We start from the raw sequence: 24,236 nt of genomic DNA on the forward strand, positions 1-24,236 counted from the left end.
GGGACTTACCATCTCCAACAGAAAACACTGTTCACAAACTGCTCCAAACAGCTCTATTGTAGTCCAGCCTTTACTTCAGAGACAAACGTGGTCACTTTGGAACACGTTATAATGCTCACCTAGCTACTGTCAGGGCACGCCCTCATACTCTGCTTCTGACTGGCTAGTAGTCCTTACCTAGCTACTGTCAGGGCACGCCCTCATACTCTGCTTCTGACTGGCTAGTAGTCCTTACCTAGTTACTGAGCATGTGCGACTCCCAACAAAGATGGAACAGAAGTGAGAGGTCTCACTCTGTAGCTAAAACAGAGAGCTCAACACACAGGGTGAAAAGAGGAGCTGCAGCAATGTGCAGTACAACAAATATATGGTGTTTTCTGAAAATTAAACCATGTAAACCTATTCTGGTACAACCTCTAAATACAATTATGAACCTGAAAATGAGCATAATATGAGCACTTTAAGTGATTATAACTTAACTGTTTGTCTGCCATTTTTATTTGTCTTTTTAGCACTTTACTTTGTTTTGAAAACTATAAATAGTTTATTTACTGATGCTTTACAGATCAACGTAAGTCGTTAATAGTAGGTAGACAACTCCAATGAACCGTTTGACTTTCTGCACTAATATCCATTTATTGCAACTTATTAGCATTTATAACTACAGACAAGGAAGTAACTTTGGGTTCAACATTGGGGGGGCGGGGGGCTTTGAGATCTGAAAATTTAAATTTTGAGCATATCAACCACTTCATTTCCTACATTCTGGTGAATTTTTCTGCAACAATGTGTGCCTTTTCTGCATCAAGTTATGGTTCAAATTTTTTGGGGGGTTGCACTGGCCAGTTTTAATTAATGGGGGTGTTGTAACCCCGTCCCCCCTGTAAATTACGCCTATAACTACACACTTATTACACAATAATTTAAGAATAGAGGATGTTGCATGATAGAGGGTGTTTTAAAACCTGGCAACCTAAAAGTTGTTCTGATCAATCACTCATAACTGGTCTATAAAGCGTTAATAAATGATTTAACTAATAAAACCATTAATTACAACTTGAGCTGCAATGATCAGTCGATAAATCAAAGAGTCAAACGTTTTGATCGTCATTTTTTTAAGCAAGAATGTCAAACGTTTGATCGTTTAAATGTGAGAAAGTGTTGTTCTTCCTGTCTTAGATAATAATAAATGTAATATCTTTTATCTTTTTTTGAGTTTTCAACTGTGATACAAAGCAAAACATTTGAAGACGTCACATTGTGATTTTAAATGAATGTGATTTTCAGTCTTTTCTGATGTTTTATATAGACAAAACAATTATTCGATTCATTGAGAAAATAAACTGCAGATTAATCGATAATGCAGAGTTAGTTGCAGCCCCTCATCACAACGTATAAACCTTTTTATAAACAATGCCTTATTAGAGAGTGATGCGCTAATCTCCGTTTTATTACAACTTGGATCTTACTTTAGTACTTTGGGCCGTCGTTTCTATCCGTCATGAAAACATTGTACCCACCAGAGATCTGGGAACATGGTGACATTACGACAGAGAAGTCAGACAGTCAGTCAAGTTGTAAACACACCCAGCAGTTTACCTAAATCCAAAGGTTCCCAACCCCTGGGCTGCGGGTCAGTACCGGTCCACAAAACGCTTGCTTCCGGACATGAGGAAACACATTTCACAATTACCCCAAACTGTAGGTTTACATCAGAAATGTCAGTGTTAGGCCTGCACGATTCAGGGAAAAATATGAATCACGATTTTTTAGCTTAGAATTGATATCACGATTTTCTGCCACGATTGTTTTCTCACGGAGTGTAATGTTTATTTCACACATGAACCATGACAAAACAAAACAAATTGGCAGTACCAAACATAGATATTTTTATTTTGGCACCTATAGCGCATTGCGCATCACCACACGCCTGTAAACATAGAGGCTTCAATGAATAAAGAAAATAAAGTACATACTGACCATTTAAGTACAGTAGGCTACCAAAAATAGTGACGTACTGTATAACACATTGAACTAAATATGGCCCGGATACAGGCTCTATATGAACTCCTTCAACATGTCTTAACATAATTAAAACATGTCAATGTCAAATGCTTTCAATAAATTAATTGAAGGAGATAAAAAAAAAAAAGAAAAAAGAAATCATCTAAAAATTAAATCATGAACGGTTGAATCGAGATCGCGATTTTATAACGATTTATCGTGCAGACCTAGTCAGTAATAATCCCACATACACACACATGCACAGGAAAAACGGTGTATTTGACTACAGTGACTGGATTTAATTCACGTTGCTGTGTTTTTTCGCAATATATTTACACAATGTTGAGTACAATGTTATAACCAAAACTACGGGGGGAAAAAGACAGGTTGTGTGAAGCCAGACTCACCATGGTATACGTATTCATAATGTATACTTGGCCAACACTAGTGACAAGTCAGGCTGGTCTCGTGAACCATTCGTAGGTATAGCTACGAAAAGTAAAGCTCTGTAATAAGTGTGTATTCCACGTATTTATTTCTGTATGCAGCACAATGACTGCAGCTGTATAAGACCGTGAAGAACCGCATAGGGAGTAGGGTTAGGGTGGATAATGGGTCATAAAACACAGGGCTTTCAAGTTAAGGGATAACACAAGACTTTCACCCAGGAAACGGGTGTTTGTGTCCCGGGAGAAGTCTACCTAGGGGGACACAAACTTCAGGGGGCTGGCGTTTTAACCCAAACTACAATCTTTTTTTCTAATCTTAACTAGCCGTTTTGGTGTCTCAACTCAAACTCAACTCTTGTCGCTGCATGATAGTCACCTTTTCTCAGCTAAATTTAACTGTAAAGACCACTAAACTTAACAGGTCATCATGTGACCGGCCTTTGCCCTAATTTCGCAGGATATTATACGAATTGTTGTGCATAAGTGTTTGTGCGATATACAAACCCGTTCATGAGAATGCGCTGGACAGGTTTATGTTTTTAAACATTGTATGAAGTTATTACCTTGGACACTAGTCTTCTGAAGATACTCACAGTAGAAAATAAATACTTTTTGGATCCTTGAATGTATTCATGAGGTTTGGGCAGTTATCCAGTCGTCCTGGTCTGCTGGGACCTCCCTGCTGAAGGCTGGCGTCTCCAAAAAGTGAAAAGAAAACAAAGCTCAGTTTCATTCTCCGACTGGAGTTTCCCCTGTGACCCCCGCTGTCAGCCCTCCTGCTCCTGGCCTCCCTTCTCTTTTTCTCTATTTCCACGGTCCCGCTCCTCACTAGGCTCCGCGCTCTGGCTCTCCTGCCCGCCATCGGACTCTCTCAGCGGGGCCGCCGGGTCTCTGACAACCCCCTCCATATCCAGCTCCTCCTCCGTCTCCTCCTCCACCCGGCCTACAGTGTCTGGGATAATCTCCACCTCGATGTCAGACGAGTCCTCGATCTCCTTGAACCACACCGTCTTCTGGCCTTCTTTCCTCCTCTGCTTGGCCAGGATAGACCTCCGGCTGTACTCGTCCCCGTCGCCTCTGCCCCTCCGGGACGGTCTCACCGAGGGGCTCCCCTTGGGGACGTGGTTGGTGTAGACGCCACAGGAGGAGCAGTGGCGGCTCCGTCTCTCCATGGGGATGACCCGGCCTCGTGCCTGGGGGAAGGTGCTCCGTCTGGGGAGAACGTTGGTCCAGCGTCTGCCGCCCCCGCGGCTCGGGTCGCCCTCATTCTGGAAGCCGTCGTTGGTATACTGCAGGGAGTCCCTGTGGCCGGACCGCGGCTGGTCCGACTTCAGGCAGGGGCCCAGGCACTACAGGCAGGAGAGAGGCCCCTCATTAAAACAGCAGTTAATGAAGCATTGAGAATATTGAGGCATTGTTCAAAGTTACAGATGCCACCGTGCTTCCCCGAGAGTGAGCTAGGTTCATTTGTTCTGCTTTGACACAGAGCCCTTCTGTGGATTTCAGCTGATAAATATTCATCAAAGCCGCACAGGAGGAGCACTGCACATAGAGAGTATGTCTCTGACGTCCAAACCATCACAGTACGGAGGTGCCTTTGTAACGCACTGACAACTAAGGCTTCAAAAAAGCGGCACAAAACATTAATTGTTTCAAAGGAAAATATGTTTATATTTGACAGGCTATTGTCAATGTTTCTTTTACAAAGTCAGAGAGTGGAATTTAAGTTCCTTTCACTTTCCAGACTTTCTTCGCTTTTACCAACTTCAAAGTAATCTTTTCACTTTCATAACTGCATATACCTTACAGTAAAATCAACCAACTAAACTACTTTGATCCAATAATGTTTAATTATTACAAGTTCATTTTATTTAACTTTTATTTAAACAGGAAGTTTTGAGTCACATCATCTCTTTTAATGAGAGAAATCGATACCACTTTAATGTTTATATGTTATGTATGGAGCTGGTGTCTGGAGGCAATTAGCTTAGCTTAGCATAAATGCTGCAAATTAACAGATAGCTTATCTCTGTCCAAAGTTAAAAAAAAATATGTCTTACAATAATTAGCATGTTGAATCTCATTTGTTGTGGCCGGGTTGGCTCAGTGGATAGAGCAGGCGCACATATACTTAGAGGTTTATGCCTTGACGCAGAGGTCCAGGGTTCGAATCTGATTTGTGATGATTTCCTGCATGTATTCCCCCTTTCTCGCCTAGCTGTCCTATCCATTATAGGCAGAAAAGCCCAAAAAATAATCTTTAAAAAACAAAATCTAATTTGTTTACCTATACACAAAAATATATATGCATAACATAATTTTTGGTTATAGGGGGAGATGCTGCACAGAAGTCATATAAATAGTTATTCATCAAGAAAACGTAGCACTTAAACACAAATTGTCCTTTTCCCATTTCTGTTTGGATTGAGAAAATAAGATACAATGTGTTAATTATGGCACAGCCAGCTGTCTTCATGCTAAGCTAAGCTAATCAACTCTTGACACCAGCTCCATACATACAGCACAGACATTAGAGTGGTAATGATCTTTTCATCTAACTCTTGGTCACTAAAGCAAATAAGCAGATTTTCCAAAATCTGTCTTGGTCTCAAGGTCTCTCTTGTAAAGGAGATACTACGTCTTCAGACTTCCTGCGTCAATAAAGGTTGAATTAAATGAAAAATAAAGAAAGTATTTAATGGAGCTATTATTAATTAACAGAATCTTCAATTCCAATGTCCTCACAATTATTACTTTTGTAAACTTTGGACAATAGCCTATGAAATAAAAATATTGTTTTCTATACTAAACATACAAATTTGAGAGTGGTTCTGATCTCCTGATTCAACTTATCGGCTATACCACCAAAATGTTTCCTTAGTATTCCTTTAATATGGGAACATACAGAGTCAACAATCAACCACGTATAAAACATAAAAAATAGGACCTTTAATACACACAAAAAGTAAATAAAACAAAACTCTTTCAGCAGCATTTATGGTGTTAAAATGCCCGATGTGATGCAACATCTCAAATAAAGTTTGTATGTTACAGCTAAAAACACTTCAGAGATGAAGGATACTGACTGACCTCACATATTTTGTCCATACTGGCATTTCCCTTCCACAAGCGGGAAATCAAGAAGCCAATCACAATGAGGCAGAGGACCAGCAGAGCCGCCATGACCAAACCCAGAAGCGCCATGTCGCCCGGACGGTAGCCGACGTTTGAGGGGGACGGGGTGGCCACGGCTGCAAAGGGAGGACAGGTGAACGACTCAGGATTACACCTGCCGAATCTAACAATGATACTGATGTTGCGTTCCAGACACAATTTTTAGCCCGTAAGTTACGATTTCAAGTCGCGACTCACAACTTGGTAGCGTTCCAGGCAAACGTTAGCTAGCGGCTACCTAACATTGACGTTAGCTTGCGCTAGCTGATACTAGCGATTTCTAGTCGGCGACATATTTTGGCCTTCATTTAATAAACATAACCTGTAGTAGTACACAATCGTATGTGTATTGTTTTGATAACAATGTGCGGAATTACTTTACGTTGCCTATTTATGTCTATTTATTTCTATTTCTCACCGTTAATCACCGGCGTCTGTACAGCATCAACAGGGGTCGCCATTGTTGTTTATTGTGTGTGTGGCGTCAAAAACTGTAACTGGGAGTACAACCATCTGGTACGAGTTCACGGGGAGTAAGTTACGGGTTTGACTGCCGTTCCAGGGCACTTTCACAGGTAGAAGGTTGTGAGAACATGGGTTACGGGTTGTCTGGAACGCAGCATTAGGTCACTACATAGACACCAAATACAGTTTACTGCAAATGCATTTTTATAGGTGCTTTATTTACAACAATATAAGGCACTTAAAACAGCAATGCCTGCGAACAATGCTCACCCAAGTAGAATATTTATACATTTTACTTTTTACAAACTTCTAAGGTCTAATTAAATGTACTTAGTTACTTTCCACCCATGTCAAGCAGTATGACAGAGTGATGTTTTACCTGGTATGACCTGAACAGAGAGGGCAGCTGTTCCAAACTCCCCCGTTGTCGTGTCCACGGCTCTGAGCTGCATTTAGGAAAAAAACAATTTTACAGCTTCAAAAAACTGTAAAATGTGTCAGTTAATGTACGCAGAGATATTTTACTGTGCTTGGTTTTTAGAAACGTTTTCACATCCGTCACCTGAAGCGCGAAGGACTCCGTCTTCACGACTCTCTTCAGGATCACAAAACCGTCCGAGGTGACGTTGACGTAGCTGCTGTACTGAACCTCGTACTTCACATCTGGATTCGCACCCTGAAACACACACACACACACACATACAAATAAAATGCACAAAAGACGGTAGAAGGTATTATCATTTTGTTGCTGTCTGGCGAAAACCTTGTATGTCCTAAACCGTTGCTTTTCAGGAAATTAAAAAAGACTAAAAAAGAAAAAAAAAAACATTTTATTGAGCTATTTTTCTCAAATCCAAAAATCACCTTGTAATTGTTTAAATATTTGTAAAACCCACAAACAGACACAACATACAAAAACGCACAGAAACGTCTCCACCTGCTCAGAAAACTCTTAGCTTTGGTTTACCGCTCCCTCATTTAATCAGTTCTCACTTTCAATATCTCTTCCTGGTACAACCAACTCACCATCAAACACAAAACAAGACTCTCACGTATAGTGAATCACGCTGCCAAAATAACTGGCTCCCCCATATCTCCCCAGAGTCAGAACTAAACAGGGGGGAGCAGCGTTCAGTTTTTATGTTCCTGTCTGGAACAAACTCCCAGAAAACTGCAGGTCTGCTGCAACTCTCAGTTGCCTTTCTTTAAATAATTGTTAATTTCTTATACTGCACTGTCAATTTTATTCTCGTCTTTTATCTAGTGGTATTTTTGAACAGATAACGGACATATTTCTGAGAATTTCTCCAATGCGGGTGTGAGATAGATTTTATAGCGACGGCTATATTGTAGGTAAAGAGAAGTGCTTCTGCTCTTGTTATGGGTAACAAGAATACAAAGTCACATGTTCCTGCGGGGCCCGTGGTGGATGAGACGGTAAAGAAATATGGTCCTGCCTGTTGTGTTTAATCATTTTTAACTGCTCTTTAATGTGTTTTTTTTTATCTGCTCTTTAATGTTTTATGTAAAGCACTTTGAATTGCCCTGTTGCTGAAATGTGCTATACAAATAAAGCTGCCTTGCCTTGCCTATCTGAGCTGTACAGCCGCTCAGTAATCAGGAAAGCCAACCTGATCACAGAGGACCCCTCTCACCTCCTCCATCACTCCTTCCAGCTACTACCATCAGGCAGGCGTTTTAAGGTACCACTGGCCTGCAAAAACATCTACAAGAAATCCTTCATCCCCTCTGCAATAGCTATACTGAACAGCACAAAATGAACTCCACAGTCAGCTGATACCTCAACACCCCATGTCTTGTTTTTATGTCTGTGTGAATGTCTCTTTGTGACTGGAGCCTTGTCAAAGACAATTTTCTGTAACCCTTATCTTATCTTATCTTATCTTAAAGGGTGACCAATGTTGATTTATGTAAAAAAAAAAAATTAAATGATGACGTGGAGATACAAGGTTTCTGCCAAACAGCGACAATATGCCATTTAAGGCTGTATTTCGTGATTTCTGACCACTAGGGGGCAGACAGAAACACAGCCCTGATGTACCAGTGACTTATTCATTTGCTTTAGCTAATTAGTTAGCAAACCACAACGCAAGCTCACACTGAAACACACTGAGAAACATTATCCTTCATTTGGAGTCGTGTTCATGTCAACCTGATTATTAACTTCTGAAAAAATGATCTGGCTCTTTAGGTGCTAGCTGTTTCACACCATCAACTCCTGCCATTTGATACTGGACAGGTAGAGTACGCTTTGGTTGTTTTCTTATAAAAGCAGCCTTCTACAGTTGAGTCTACAGAGGAGAGCTGACTAAATTATATTTGCAGCGTTGGAAACAAAACAAGGACATTTGAAAGCTAAAAGCTCAGTAGAGCTGCAGAGTTTGGTGTTACTTTCGACCCTGTCGCATTACATGTGCGTCATTTTGATGCCTTTGAATGACCTCTTCTGAAGAGTCCATCATGTTTTTTTTAATCCTCCGTGTCTCCTTGGCTACTAGCAACTGTGTGGAGGAGGTGGGGGGAGGAGGGGGGGGGTGTGTGTGGTGCGCCGTCACGTACGGTTGTATCATGTGGACGCACCAACAGTTTTGTTGTCATTACTTAGAATTCCTCATGAGGGCGACAGAAACTACGCACTACAGCTTTAAGTATTTTTTGTTCTTAAACAACCAAACTGTAAATGTTTTCACAACATTAACGTGTTTAAAACCGTGACTATTACATTCTCTGGTTTATATGAGGACGGAAAACGCTTTTGTATTAGAGGGTAGGAATAAAGAACCTGTTTTGTCGTATGGTTTGAGTACTTTAGCAAACAGTTGCTTATTTCCACATCTAGCAGTTACATAAAACATGTTCATTCATTAGAAGTCTTTGTGTTTGTGTCGACCTGATGAATGTCAGTCCAATATTATCTCACTTTTAGCTTTATGTTTGGTCTGCACCATCTCCTGAGAGAAATATCTGTCTCCTCTGCTGCTAAAAGCTCCACTATGTTTCAGAGATGTGCACTCGAGTCACTGGGACTTGGCCTCAAGTTGACTCTGCGAAGACTACATTTTTCAGGGAGGTTAAACACTCACAGCGGCGAAGTCCTCGTCCTGAGCTCGGACCCTGAAGGGCCGGTTGGTGCTTCGGTCTCGGAGGATCATGCTCTCAGGGATCGAGTTGCTGTAGATAAATCCTTCGTATCGCTCCCTCTCAAAGCGAGGAGGGTTCCTGCTCTTCTTCATCACGTTGATGGTCACCTGCGTCACCGCGAACTGATCCCTGTTGGTCACCTGTGACGCCTGATGGAGAGGCCAGGAGAGGATGACAAGTGAGTTACACCAAAGCCATGTCCATTTTCTCTGTCAAATGTTTTGCAGTAACTACTGTAAATAGTTTAATTTGTTAGTTTTTTTCATCCAAATCACCACAGAACTACAGGCCAAAAGATTATTTTACCAGAACAGTGAGAGTTATTGGGCCGACAATATCAGCAGCCTTAGCCATGGAGATGTTTCCTGTTTCCTCATCAATCTGGAAAATATTTCCCTCATTCCCTGATGATGAAGAAAAACACCATAAGTAACAAACATCCGTAAATCAACACATCATTCAGAAGGACCTCGTAAGCTAAAACTGATTCAGTCTAACCCAACAGCCCTGCAATAAATCACCCCTTCATGAAGGTACTTGTTTCATTTTATTTAACCTTTATTTATACAGGTAATCTCATTGAGACACAGGGTCTCATTCTCAAGAGAGACCTGTTTGGGTCGATGGTGTTTTAAGCCCCCAACGTCGACTTCAAGGCACCTATCCCTAACCCTAACCATTGCCTAATCCTAGTGCCTTCCAGGCAGTGCTGCGACGTTGGGGGCTTAAAACACCAAACACCACCTGTTTGGGACAATACACAACATCAGTTATAGACAGACAAACAGATTACAATAGTATTATCAAGATTTACCAAATAGTATATACAATATTTAAATGAAAGTGCCAAGTAGACTTAAAACACTCCAAACACATTCCAAAGATGTTTTTTTTTCCAGTGCCCTTAAAATGAGTTTAAAATCCCCTAGCGGGATCAAGCTGGACAGCTTTAGATCCTGCTGCAGTGTTATAATCTGAGTTATCTTCAGCTGTAAGGATAATATGTATGGAACATTCATTTGAACGATATTTTGAATGTTATTGGTCCTTGTGACCGTTTGAATTTTACAAGAATCATTGGGGGAATAAATTCTGGTTACACTTTACTTGAAGGTATCTACATAAAAGTGACATGACACTGTCATGAACGTGTCATAAACATTATAAACAAGTCATAAACGTTTATGACATAACGCTTCTTTCAGGAAGTGCCATTCGGTTTTTGTCATGACAAGTTAGGGTTAGGGTTAGGGTTCATGACAGGGTCATGTGTTCATGACAGGGTCATGTCACTCTTATGTAGATGCCTTCAAGTAAAGTGTTACCTAAATTCTTCCTAAGTACTTCTCCACATCCACAACTAAATAAGCAACCATTAAGGTTTAAGGTTAGAGGAGGAGGCCTCGGGGAAGACCCAGGACTAGGTGTAGGGTCTATATCTCCAACCTGGCCTGGGAACGCCTGGGGATCCCCCAGTCAGAGCTGGTGAATGTGGCTCGGGAAAGGGAAGTTTGGGGTTCCCTGCTGGAGCTGCAGCCCCCGCGACCCGACCCCGGATAAGCGGTTGAAGATGCGCTCTGTATCAATTGTTCAGTTCAAACCTCGGAGGATTCTGTAGCTGATCTGCTCACTCCGGTTCTTGTCTCCGTCTTTGGCAAACACTGGGCCGGGCTCCAGCACCAACGGCCCGTCCTGTGGATTAAAACCATCACACATTTCGTATTCATTCATACCAAGACTTTTTTTTTCTAACAGGGAGGCCTGAAATAGCAAAAACATCTGATGAGCCTTCAACATGTGTCGACTCAGGGGAAGTTAGAGAAGAAGTGACAGTTTTCACAGTTTCATCAACACCTCTCTCTACTGAGTATGAGTATGAGAATAACTTCCATCTGCCAACTGACTGAATAATTAACATAAGGTACTGACTAATGTTACATTCATGGACATTGATGAGATTTTATCTTTCTCACTAGAGAGAAAAAAAAGAGAGACCAATAATTGGTTAATCAAGCAGTTGTCAACTATTAAATTAATCGCCAACTATTTTGAGAATCGATTAATCGGTTTGAGTCATTTTTTTATGAAAAAAGGTAAAACTTCTCTGATTCCATCTTGTTAAATGTGAATATTTTCTAGTTTCGTCACTCCTCTGTGACAGTAAACTGAATATCTTTGAGTTGTGGATAAAACAACACATTTGAAGACATCATCTTGGGCTTTGGGAAACACTGGGAAAATGTTTTGATATTTTATAGACCAAACAACTAATCGAGAAAATACAGATTAACTTACATAGACTGATATGAAAATAATCGTTAGTTGCAGCCCTACATCTCACAGAGACCAAAACTAATGGTGCATTCAGGTTAAGTCAAATGTTTCCAAGCTAATCAATGATAAGTTTCCCTCAAAAGGTAAACACCAACAATAACAAAAAGTGAGAGGGAAAAAAGTAGGATTTTTTAAAGGGAGAGGGACATGTGCCAGACATTTTTGGAGTTTCCTTTTCACCTGAACTGCATGTGTTTAAAGGTGCTGTGAGGTGAAATATTATAAATCCAAATCCAGCTCAACTCAGATGCTCACTTCCTCCTCAGTCTGTTATGATTTGACACTTAAAAATAAAATTGAATTAAAATATAATTGGAAGTGGGAGATGTGGGAGATTGGCCGGAGAATCAGAGCAGCTGGGGCGGTATCACATTCACTTTATCGCACCGTTGTGACAAAAAGATGACATGTCATGACGGTAAGAATGACAAGCGGCCAAAATGGCTTTGCTCAGGAGGGTGGCTGGCATCTCCCCAAATAAATTTGGCAAGTAAAAAAACCAAGTGAGAGGGAGAAAAATAGGGTTTTGAAAAGTGAGAGGGACATGTGCCACAAATTCTAAATCCATATGCATATCCATATATCCAGTAAATGACAAAACTCAGATGCTCACCTCCTTCTCGGTGAGGTTGACTTTGCCTCTGTAGCCGGTGCTCACACACAGTTTGGCGATTCCCAAGTTGGTCCTCAAACAAGGCTGAAACCACGGAGGGCGGTTGTCAACATCCTTCACATGCACCGTGATGGTGGCCACGGATGTGAAGAAGGGCTCATCGGAGGCCGAACCCTCCAGCGTGTCCTGGAACATGTGACACATATTCACAGGTCAAAGGTCAGAGACAAGAAGGAAGTTGTTTTTTTATGAATGATGACTGTACCTGCACGTGGAGAACCAGAGAGATCTTCTGAACAACATCGTAGTCCAGGATGCTTTTCACAATTATCTTTGGAGTGTTGATGTTTTCTAGGCGGAAATATTTGTCCTGGTTTAACAGACAGAGAGACAAGAAAGACTCAATGACGTTCTTAATGATGAACTACACTTAGCAGCATCCTTTAAAACTAAGGTACAAAGTGATTTACATGAAGAAAGAAAAGCGAGATTAAAACATTTCAACAGTTAAATAAAATCTGGAAAATAAAAAACAGAAAAGGAAATGGAATAAAATTACACCACAAAAAAAATAAAAAAGATAAAATATTTTTAAATATAGGCTTGGAGAGGTGAAAAAGTTGTGGGACATCTGACAGGACAGGAGGGATGTAAGTCACATTTTTTCATGGGACATAGAGCAGAAGTAAGTCATTTATTTTGTATGTATATATTTGTTTTTCTGTATTTATTGTTTATTTCATATTAATGTTTAATATGTTTGTTTGTTTATGTATGCACCTTTCACAAGGCAAATTCCACATAGGTGTAATTTATTGTGGCAATAAATCCTTTTCTGATTCTGAGTGCGTGCGTGCGTGCGTGCGTGCGTGCGTGCGTGCGTGCGTGCGTGCGTGCGTGCGTGCGTGTGTGTGTGTGTGATTCTGAGTGTTCATAACAATGATGAAGAATATATCTGCAGACAGTGTTTCACATCATGTCTGGCTTGTGATGCATTCAAAACCTTACCCTAAATAAAAGTATGTAAGTATTATCAGCAAAATGTACTTCAATTAAAAGTAGTCATTGTGCAGTATAATGTCTCCCGTCAGTGTTTTCCTCTTCTATCTGATGTTCCTGGATTAATATTCCTGCCGCATTAATGTGTATGTTGCATTTTACTGCTGTAGATGTTTAAGGTTGTGCTCATTTTGACTCCTTTATATACTATAAGGGCTAGTTTAATCTACAGCAATGCATCATGGTCTATAAGATCATCATATGTTGTTAGCGTCGCTGTTCTGTGAGAACCACGTATCTCTAATAAGTTTTAAAACTTTTCATGGTGTCAGAAACACATCTCTGTTTTCAGCTTTGTGACGATGCATTTCCCAGCTGATCCCAGAGACTTTATTTAGCTTAAGAAGGAGGAGAACTTTCTCAACACATAAAGGAACACGTCATCCTTCAGTTTATCACAAACATTCAACATTAACACATCTGGAGATACATTGTTTTCACCGGACAGGAAGGGGGTGAAAAACTGTCATCTGAAAAGTTAAAGCTGTCAGACAAATGTAGTGAAGTGAAAAAGTACAATATTTACCTCTGAGATGTAGTGGCGTGAAGTAGAAAGTTGCATAAAAGGGAAATACTCAAGGAAAGTACCTCAAATGTGTACGTAAGTACTTGAGTAAATGTACCTATTAACATTCCACCACTACCTAAAGTTAAGAATGAACATACATGCTCAAACATAATTTTGTGTAACAGGAATGTTTAAATATTTTGTCAAATGTCATTTAAGTTGAATTCTCCACCAATAGATAAACAAACGTACCTACTTTTTGATTTTTCCAAAACATCTTCTTCTCTAAAACAGTGTTTCTCAAATTTTTTCAGAGGAAGGACCACTTACCCAACAAAAGAAAACTCACAGACCACCTAACTGCCAACATTTTCTCAAAAATAGTAGGCCTTCTACTTCAACAGTACATTACAAATAAGTTTTTACAAATAGCTGACTCACTCATTGTCCCTTTGCCATCCCAATGGAGAAAAATGGTGCTGCTTATGCTGAGAAAGCAGTAACCGTGAACTTTATTCCTGCGTAATTCCTTCAAATGTCACGCTGATCATTTGTGATGTAAATTGGAGGTATTGATGCAAAATGGTTGGCTTCATTGCTGAAGTCCGACAACACAGAAAACAACAGCCGATTCAAATAAATCATTTTTGAATTGATATATGAGGGGGTTTTTTTATATTGAAAACCACCCATCTATGCTCCACACCGTTAGGCTCTGGAGTCGCTTGCAGACAATTTAGGAAACACTGTTTAACATTTTAAAGTAGGTGTGTGGAAGACTTAGGTGCACATATTAGGTGGGGGGTTTAGGGGTCCTCCCTCAAGAAAATGCCAAGTTTTTTAATTTAAAAACATGCAATTTCACATCATTTTGGACTACTATTATCACCATATCTGTGTCTAAAATGTGGGAAAAGCTAGAGCAGATGATAAATAAATAACAGTCAAAAACCTTAAAGACAAAACTTGCTAAAGAAGTCCACTGGGGACCAACTACAATCATTAGATCCTAGAAAAATCTTTCAGTTACATTCATTTGGCTAAGGTGGTGCCCAAAACGGCTCGGGTGCTGCACCTAAACCTTATAATGGTAGGTAAAACCCTGAAAACACAATTTACCAAATCTACTCGCGGACCACCGCTCTTTGAGAAATAATGCTCTGAAATAATAAAAACCAGTGAGTGCAGCATCACTACATGGTTACGTTAGTATTGGTCTTACTGTTGCAGGCTCTAAGCGATAGTACAGGGGCTCTGAATCAACATCCGATGCTTCTATCAGTCCCACGCTGGAGTTGACAGGAAGGAGCTGCAGGAGACATAACTCAGAGTCAACACATCTCCGTTTTGTCCTTAATCCTATCTGAGTGATCGGATCACGAGTGGACAGCTCTAAGTTACATTACATGTCATTTAGCTGACACTTTTATCCAAAGTGACTTACAATTGCTATATATGTTACAGGTCACACGCCTCTGGAGCAACTATGGGTTAATTGTCTTGCTCAGGAACACATTGGTTGATGTATCACAGTGGGTATTGAACCCGGGTCTCCCACACCAAAGGAATGCGTCATATCCACTGCGCCATCACCACCCAAGTAAATACAGGTGAAAACGCACCCAGGACGCATTGTGATCCGATCACTTAGAGCACATTCGGAGATGGTCCCGTACTAGTCTCGCACTGCCAGACCTTCCTCCACAGCGCTGCGGAGGAAAATTTGTGTCCTGCTGTTGCCTGGAAAAGGCAGCCGCCGGTAGACAATAACCTTATTTTTAGTTTCATAAAACAGGATTTCATTTCCTATAGCCTACATTCTTCACAATAAAAGTCCCAGGTTATTTTGTTATGAAAGGACAATTCCAGCGCAAAATGAACATAGGGGTTAATAACATATGTGTACCGAGTCGACAGTTCTCTGGGACATGTTTTCATGCTAATCAAATGTGTCTCTAGCTTTTAACATGCTACCGCAAACAGGTGGTTAGCTGCTAATGCTACCTTTTGGGGCAGATGGTAAATGGCTATTTTATACCACTAACAACGCTCAAAATATCACCACACTTCAACGGTAGCATAATGAGGGTCCTTACATGTAAACCGACGCATTGAGAACTTTGTAAGTGTACAGATAGATTATAAAGACAGTAGCATTCATGTTTACATGCAGGCGCCATCTTGGAAAAAAAAAAAAAGCAGTGGAACGACGAACACCATGTAACCAGCAGCATAGCTCAAACACAAAGTTCTCAATTATTTGGTTTACATGTAGGGACTCTCATTATGCTACCATTGAAGTGTGGTGCTATTTTGAGCCTTGTTAGTGGTATAAAATAGCGATTTACCATCTGCCCCGAAAGGTAGCGTTAGCAGCTAACTACCCGTTTTCGATTAGCATGAAAACATATCCCAGAGAACGTTCGACTCGGTACACATATGTTATTAACCCCTAGGTTCATTTTGCTCCGGAACTGTCCTTTAAAAGCTTTTATTATGAGGCAGCAAAATCAAGAAATACATGAAACACCAGCAACACTCACCTCATTCACTTCCAGTACGTAGTGGCTTTGTGCAAAGTTTGGAGGGTTATCGTTCACGTTTTCAACCAGAACTTCAACAGACTCGCTCACCTTGAAGGGAAGAAGCGACCGAATCATCAGAAACAAACACACAAACAAACAAAGAGTGTCTTGACCTTCTCACCGCTGTTTAAAATCCATTTTCTTGGTTCACTAGATAATGATCGGCTTCTTTGTTGACAAGCTTTGTTGTGATATTGTGTTGGTTTCACTCACAGATTTGGAGCCGTCTCTGCTGCACTGCACCCACACCACCAGAGCTGCACTGTGGAACGACTGACAAAAACACACAGCACTTTTAACATACTTTGACTTCATTTAAACACAAGTACGGATGATAGTTAAGTTGCCATAATTACGTAAATTATTGGCCAAGGAGTTCTCTTGCAGGACATTACATTTCCTTAGATTTTAAATCGATACATAATCAAATATAGTATTTGCTAAAATTTGATTTGGTTTCATTTTGAAGTTACGGTGATATTTGAACCCTTCATGCTGTTACTACCCGGTTAATTTAAAGGTCCCACATTAAGTAGATTCAACTTGTCTTCTCTTTATAGTGATGTTAAGTAGAGATACTTAGTTAAGGCATTGTTTCATTTTTATTTTGTTTGAGTTGTTCAAATCACATCCTTCTAAAGTCTCTCATCATTTATTCACCCAGTTTCAGACTATCTTCAGGAAGTGCATCACAAACTGAACTGGGCCCTGATTGGCTTCCTTCACTGAAGAATCCCTGAAATCTGTCCAATCAGGTCAGTTAAAATAATTGAAAGTTCACAGCTACCACACCAAGGATTCTCAAAAACAAAATGCGCCAATGGTATAATGGTACACGAAAAGTGGATGGATATATATATATATATATATATATATATATATATATATATATATATATATATATATATATATATATATTACATTTACATAAATTTATTATTATTTAGTTTTGTCGACATAGATACACAGCTTTACAAATATTAGTTTTGTTAGGCTTATCTGTGTTGCCAGATCTTGCGAGAGTTTGTTCCAAACAGTTAAAGTTAATTTTCTCCACATGTGTCCGTCTGAAAAATGCCATTTTAGCGTCAGAATGTTCTGGAGATATGTGGCTTGTGAAGAATAAATCAAAATGTTACTTTGGTGACTATGGGGCGAAAGAGTCGCTCATAATCTGTGTTCACGTTCACTTCTCCCATTGGGATCAATACACTCGGAACCTGCCGCTAGTCTCCTAAAGAGGCGTGGCCGTGGTGGAGCCCACGTGACATAGAATCAGCTGATATTAGTTTATTGATATATGAGTATCGTTGTATATTTTGACCGAAAAGCAACAAGACATTGCAGCACAGAAACTGTAAAATGTTCCACTCACAGTACATTTCTTGTCACACACTTAAGGGATCTTTATCAAAATGTTTGCTCAATGTAAACGACTATCAGCTGATAGTTTTAAACTCTGGCTGTAATCACCTCATAGTCGAGTCCTTTCTTTACCATCAGGGCGTTCCCTTTCAGGTAGAACAAATCTTCAGGGTTCACGGTGACGGTCAGCGTCACATCACTCCCGGAGAGGATTTTTACCACCTGGACGTCAGCCGTGTTGTTTTCTGGGACCGCCACGGGGCCCGGAGGAACCGTGCAGACTGAGAGAGGGGAGAGGCAACAGATAAGTCAGGTTTTAGAGAGTAGAGTTAGAATCTACATCAGGCCTGCAACATTAAAGGTCCAGTGTGTAACATGTTTAGTTGTTCATTATCAAAATCTGTGTTGCCCGTTCACAAACTTGTCCTTTTTCATGAATATTTACCACCACCATCAATTCCAAGTATTCCCTTTGGCTTGAAATTTTACATTTGCATTTGCATGAACTGGGGTAGATGCTCCATATTCATGCGCCATCTTGAAATACGTTTGCCAGTAAGGGACATACAGGACATACTGCTCCGCCTTTTGCGTTTTCGTGCGATGCTGCTAATGCTGCTAATGCTGCTAATGGGTATCGTCACTTCCCGGCCCCGGCAAGTTTGAAGAAGGAAACATGGAGGAGCACACACACCCAAAATCCAAATTTCAGGAACAGGAGTCTTCTTCTTCGCCCAGAAAAAGAAAAAGGATATAGAAAAGAGCAAGAGACCGGCTTTTTTGAGCATGAAGGCTACCGTAGCTGTAATACGTACTTTGAACTGCGTGGCGTGAGAGAGTTGAGCGCGATATATGATCTCAATGCTAGATGGGAGAAATTCCTACACATTGGACCTTTAAGTCTAGGAGATCTTAATCAAATAAAACAAAGATTTGTGGGAGGAAAAACAGGATTAATCATCTAAAGAGATGAAGCTCTACAGTACATGCAGATATGATTATTATAAGTTTGTGTCTCCCCTTAACCCTTGTGTTGTCTTCGGGTCAAATTTGACCCGTTTTCTAAATCTCTATTTTAGAAATATGGATTTCTTTTTAACTACCTAATTTTATTTACCCAAAAAATAACATAGATGGATGATTCCATACAACGCGCTTCTCAAGTACAACAAAAGATCGGATCGGGACGGGGACCATCTCCGAATCGAATAAATTTTAGGTGTTTTGTTCAATGTTTTAGCATTTGAAAACAAAATTGAAAGGTTTTTTGAAATCTGAACGTTGACATATAAAAGTCTGCGATGATCCTTCCTTTAATATTAGTCTAAAATAATTCATAATTTCTGCTTTTTTAACTCAAGAATTAGGTATAATTTCATATAAATGAGGTTTATTGACCATGAATTCCAAAAATAAGTGTAAAACTAGTAATAAGTTGGTGTTTGTGGTGTGTATAGGCTATATGGTAGTGAAAAGAAGTGTTCAACGGTAAAAAAAGCGGCTTGAAAAAAAAAAACATTGAAAAAAGTGTCGAAAAAACGTGAGAAAAAGTGTTGATTTTCAGTTCTGACCCAGGAGGACCTGCGTGCATGGTCCAATGGAAGACAACACAAGGGTAAACATGGGCTACAATGGGAAATTGGCCTCACTGATTTCAGTATTTTTCAATACTTTCCACCCTTGGATTTCTTAGGACTTTTTAAATGTGATAGAGGAGACTTTTATGATACTAGATCAGTTGAAATAATTTCAATTTGTGTGGGGTCATGTTGCATAATGCCTGTACTATTTACCCAATCACACACACAAACCGTACACTGGTGGAAGTATAAGTGGCCTACATTTGCTGTACCTAAGTACTTGTAGTTTACTTGAGTATTTTCTTTCCATCCCACTTTCTACTTCTACTCCACTACATTTATCTGATAAGTTAGCTTTAGTTACTTTGATTCTTGTGCAAAACAGTAAAACATTATATCTAACTTTGAAACTAAACTAAGTGTGCTGCATGGTGGGATGAACCTGTTTATAAATGTTAACCTGTACTAACGTCTTGCTGCTTCCTGTTGTTTCTCTGCATGGCTTCTTGAGAATGCTTATTTTGTTGCTGTTTCTGTCTTTATGGCATCTTGTTGTCTTCTGTATGTAGATGTTAAAGGTGCTCTAGGTAGGATTGCAAAGATCCAGGACTTAGCTAAAAAATTTGAACATTGACAACTTCTCAGTCCCTCCCCCCTTTCCGCTAAAGCCCAAAACGGTCTCCTAAGCCCCTCCCCCCACATGGGAGAATGAATGCGTGTGCATGAGCAGTGATAGACATGCAGTTAGACACCCCCCCCTGGCCCTGATTGGTGCATCTGAACAGGGAGCTGTGGATTTTTGCAAATCACACTACAGGCTGTAGGTGGTGCCAGAGGAGCCAGATTTCTTTTTAAATGACCTGCTTCATGTAGTTCTACTGGAACATAGGGTCAGTTTCAGCAAATATGACACAAAGTTAGTTTTATAAGTCTTACTTACTGCACCTTTAACCTTTAGCCCATGAATGTGTGGTTGTTTCCTGTTGCTCTGGTTTCAAAACATCTCGCCAAAGGACTACAGTTGAAAAATAGCCGGCTGGCTAACACTGGCATCTTTACAGAAATGTTGTTGATTGTGTGTTGTCCTAAATAAATAAAGGAGCCCGATATAAACTATAATAATAAAGGTTTGACACAGGCCCCTCCGCAAGGTAGGGCCAAAACATTACAGTAGGTTATGTAATGAAACACAACCTGCCACTTGATATTGTACTTAAAGGGATAGTTCAACCTTTTGAGAAACATTGACTTTCTGGTGGAGAGTTACTGTAAATGAGAAGACACTTCATGTCTGTACGGTGCAGCGGTGGAAGAAGTATTCAGATCCTTTACTTGAGTAAACGTACTAATACCACACTGAAAAAAATACTCTGTTACAAGTAAAAGTATGTCAGTATTATCAGGAAAATGTAAATAAAGTATTACAAGTAAAAGTACTCAATGCAGAAAAATCCTCATATTTTTGAAACTGGAAACGATCCAACCAGTTGTGTGTTTAATGGTCTAATCATTACATCTGGACTTGTAGGCCATTATATTGTTGGGTAGTTTAATTTATAATAAAACATCAAATTTGCGACGCAAAAATCACCCTTTATTGGTGTGTAGAACGCTCCGGGCAGAGCAGCAGCTACGCAGCGCTTTAAGATGACGTAGTATTAAGAGAGACAACAGTAGCGAGTAGTATGAAAGACCGAAATTCAGCGTAGGGAGGGTGGTTGGGGTGGTGGATGGGTCAAACCACACAGGACTTTCCCTTTGTGTCCCGCGTGTCACTTTACCTAAACCCAACTGTCCCGTTCTTCTTTACCTAAACCCAACTGTCCCGTTCTTCTTTACCTAAACCCAACTGTCCCGTTCTTCTTTTCCTAAACCCAACCGTCCCGTTCTTCTTTACCTAAACCCAACTGTCCCGTTCTTCTTTATCTAAACCCAACTGTCCCGTTCTTCTTTATCTAAACCCAACTGTCCCGTTCTTCTTTACCTAAACCCAACTGTCCCGTTCTTCTTTATCTAAACCCAACTGTCCCGTTCTTCTTTTCCTAAACCCAACCGTCCCGTTCTTCTTTTTCTAAACCCAACCGTCCCGTTCTTCTTTATCTAAACCCAACCGTCCCGTTCTTCTTTATCTAAACCCAACTGTCCCGTTCTTCTTTATCTAAACCCAACTGTCCCGTTCTTCTTTACCTAAACCCAACTGTCCCGTTCTTCTTTATCTAAACCCAACTGTCCCGTTCTTCTTTTCCTAAACCCAACCGTCCCGTTCTTCTTTATCTAAACCCAACTGTCCCGTTCTTCTTTACCTAAACCCAACTGTCCCGTTCTTCTTTATCTAAACCCAACTGTCCCGTTCTTCTTTTCCTAAACCCAACTGTCCCGTTCTTCTTTACCTAAACCCAACTGTCCCGTTCTTCTTTATCTAAACCCAACTGTCCCGTTCTTCTTTATCTAAACCCAACTGTCCCGTTCTTCTTTTCCTAAACCCAACCGTCCCGTTCTTCTTTTTCTAAACCCAACTGTCCCGTTCTTCTTTATCTAAACCCAACCGTCCCGTTCTTCTTTTCCTAAACCCAACCGTCCCGTTCTTCTTTTTCTAAACCCAACTGTCCCGTTCTTCTTTATCTAAACCCAACCGTCCCGTTCTTCTTTACCTAAACCCAACTGTCCCGTTCTTCTTTACCTAAACCCAACTGTCCCGTTCTTCTTTATCTAAACCCAACCGTCCCGTTCTTCTTTATCTAAACCCAACTGTCCCGTTCTTCTTTATCTAAACCCAACCGTCCCGTTCTTCTTTATCTAAACCCAACCGTCCCGTTCTTCTTTATCTAAACCCAACTGTCCCGTTCTTCTTTACCTAAACCCAACTGTCCCGTTCTTCTTTATCTAAACCCAACTGTCCCGTTCTTCTTTTCCTAAACCCAACCGTCCCGTTCTTCTTTTTCTAAACCCAACTGTCCCGTTCTTCTTTATCTAAACCCAACCGTCCCGTTCTTCTTTACCTAAACCCAACTGTCCCGTTCTTCTTTACCTAAACCCAACTGTCCCGTTCTTCTTTACCTAAACCCAACTGTCCCGTTCTTCTTTACCTAAACCCAACCGTCCCGTTCTTCTTTTCCTAAACCCAACTGTCCCGTTCTTCTTTACCTAAACCCAACTGTCCCGTTCTTCTTTACCTAAACCCAACTGTCCCGTTCTTCTTTACCTAAACCCAACCGTCCCGTTCTTCTTTTCCTAAACCCAACTGTCCCGTTCTTCTTTTTCTAAACCCAACTGTTCCGTTCTTGTCCTGTGTGTCACGTAAACGTACTTTTTATAAGCCCACCCAACATCTTTTCTTAAACCTAACTGCGTCAAAAGTGAAAACAATAGTCCCGACCCAGCGTGCTTAGATAAAGCGTGTTTAGATAAAGCGAGTTTAGATATGACGCTAAAGGAGACTTTTAGCATCAATAACTGCATGTGTTTTGTGTGCAAACAGTTTAATGTGTAAAGTAACTAGTAACTAAAGCTGTCAGATGAATGTAGTGGAGTAAAAAGTACAATATTTCTCTCTGAAATGTAGCGGAGTAGAAGTAGAAAGTGGCATGAAAAGCAAAGACAAGTAAAGTACAAGTACCTCAACATTTGTACTTTAAATACAGTAATCACGACTCAAAGTTGTGTGAAGTAAACCTAAATTAACGGCAACACTTCTGTATTTTCTTTGTTAAAGCATTAGTTCCCAACTTGGTATTCAGGAACCCTTAATGGGTCCCAAAAGCAGACCAGATGATAAAATGGATAAGAAAGAAATGAAATGAATGAAAATAAAATTTCAGTTGCATTAAGTCCATTTTCTGTTTTTTTTTTGTGTAATTTCATGTTTTTTTTGTAGTGACATACTGAATTCTTTGACTTCTTCAGGCCTCTAAAAATCCTTTGGAAAAGAAAAACATCTTCTCTTTTCATTATGGATCACAAGTAGACATAGGGTCCCTGAAGGTTGGGAACCCCTGCTTTAGAGGAGCAAAAATTAAAATCATCATCTGTCTTTCTTACTGGCTCTCAGTTATACAGTATCTTGTTTGTTTAAGCTGCACAATAAGCTAATCCAAACCTGCTGATGAGTCAAATCTTTAGGTTTATGTCAAGTCTGAATGTGATTATTTCATTGGTCTGCTATGTTGTGCTTTATTTGAGTGTTTCTTTCATGCTGCACTGAAATCAAATCCCACGACTTAAGTTGTGTGGAGTAAACATAAATTAACCCTTTGAGAGGCTTCTATTTTTCTAAAGCATTGGCTCCCAACCTGGGGGTCAGACCCCCCCCCCCCCAGTGGGCCACATGATCTGATCTGAGAGGGGGGGGTCACCAAATGAATAAAGGAATATAAAAAAAGAGTATTTCAATTGCACAGAGTTCATTTCCTTTCACTTTAGTGTAATTTCTGCGTTTTTCTGGTGAAATACTGAATCCTTTGACCTCTTTAGGTCTCTAAAAATCATAACGAGGGACCACAAGTAGACATAGTGTCCCTAAAGGTTGGGAATCACTGCTTTAAAGGAGCAAAAAAATTGAAAACATCAACTGTTTTTTTCTCCCTGGCTCTCAGCAGCCTCATCAACATCCACATCCCTCCGTGCCCTCGACAGATGACACCCTGCACAGAAATCAGAGCTCTACTCACGTCTTTCGGCCGGACAAACTGTACAAAAGCAGACGACGACGACGACGACGCATCCGAGGAGAACGTTCACAGGTTTGCTCTTCGATTTCAGTTCCATGTCCTGATTTCAGACGCACTAAACAAATGAAGTCCCAGAGGAGGATGAGGAGCCCGTGGTACCAGCTGGTACTCGTCCACATAATGCCCCGTCTGTGCTGCCCGGCGAGTGGGAGTCGACTACAGTTGCAATGTTTGTGACTTCATCTTACGGGCACATATTGCACTAAGCGCC

General features: G+C 40.4%; 1 protein-coding gene across 1 annotated transcript; it reads right to left on the minus strand.

Moving 5' to 3' along the window:
- Window positions 1-1,939: 1,939 nt before the first annotated feature.
- cdhr5a (cadherin-related family member 5a) lies at window positions 1,940-24,197 on the minus strand. The gene is made up of 14 exons (XM_031323678.2): window positions 23,966-24,197; window positions 17,827-17,999; window positions 16,567-16,626; window positions 16,312-16,401; window positions 14,991-15,077; window positions 12,467-12,571; window positions 12,202-12,387; window positions 10,856-10,946; window positions 9,561-9,658; window positions 9,197-9,403; window positions 6,655-6,768; window positions 6,472-6,538; window positions 5,544-5,704; window positions 1,940-3,802 (listed from the first exon to the last, which is right to left on the minus strand). The coding sequence occupies exons 1-14, from the start codon at window positions 24,060-24,062 to the stop codon at window positions 3,221-3,223; spliced, it is 2,118 nt and encodes a 705-aa protein (XP_031179538.1). The 5' UTR covers window positions 24,063-24,197; the 3' UTR covers window positions 1,940-3,220.
- Window positions 24,198-24,236: the final 39 nt, after the last annotated feature.

Source organism: Sander lucioperca, chromosome 3 (genome assembly GCF_008315115.2).
Source record: "Sander lucioperca isolate FBNREF2018 chromosome 3, SLUC_FBN_1.2, whole genome shotgun sequence".
Lineage (NCBI taxonomy): Eukaryota > Metazoa > Chordata > Actinopteri > Perciformes > Percidae > Sander > Sander lucioperca.

Coding starts and splice junctions, on each gene's coding strand:
- cdhr5a (XM_031323678.2), bottom strand. CDS start 24,062: ATGGAACTGAAATCGAAGAGCAAACCTGTGAACGTTCTCCTCGGATGC. Junction 12,572..14,990: donor ATCGCTTAGAGCCTGCAACA/GTAAGACCAATA, acceptor CTGTTAAACCAG/GACAAATATTTCCGCCTAGA. Junction 9,404..9,560: donor CAATAACTCTCACTGTTCTG/GTAAAATAATCT, acceptor CCTCTCCATCAG/GCGTCACAGGTGACCAACAG.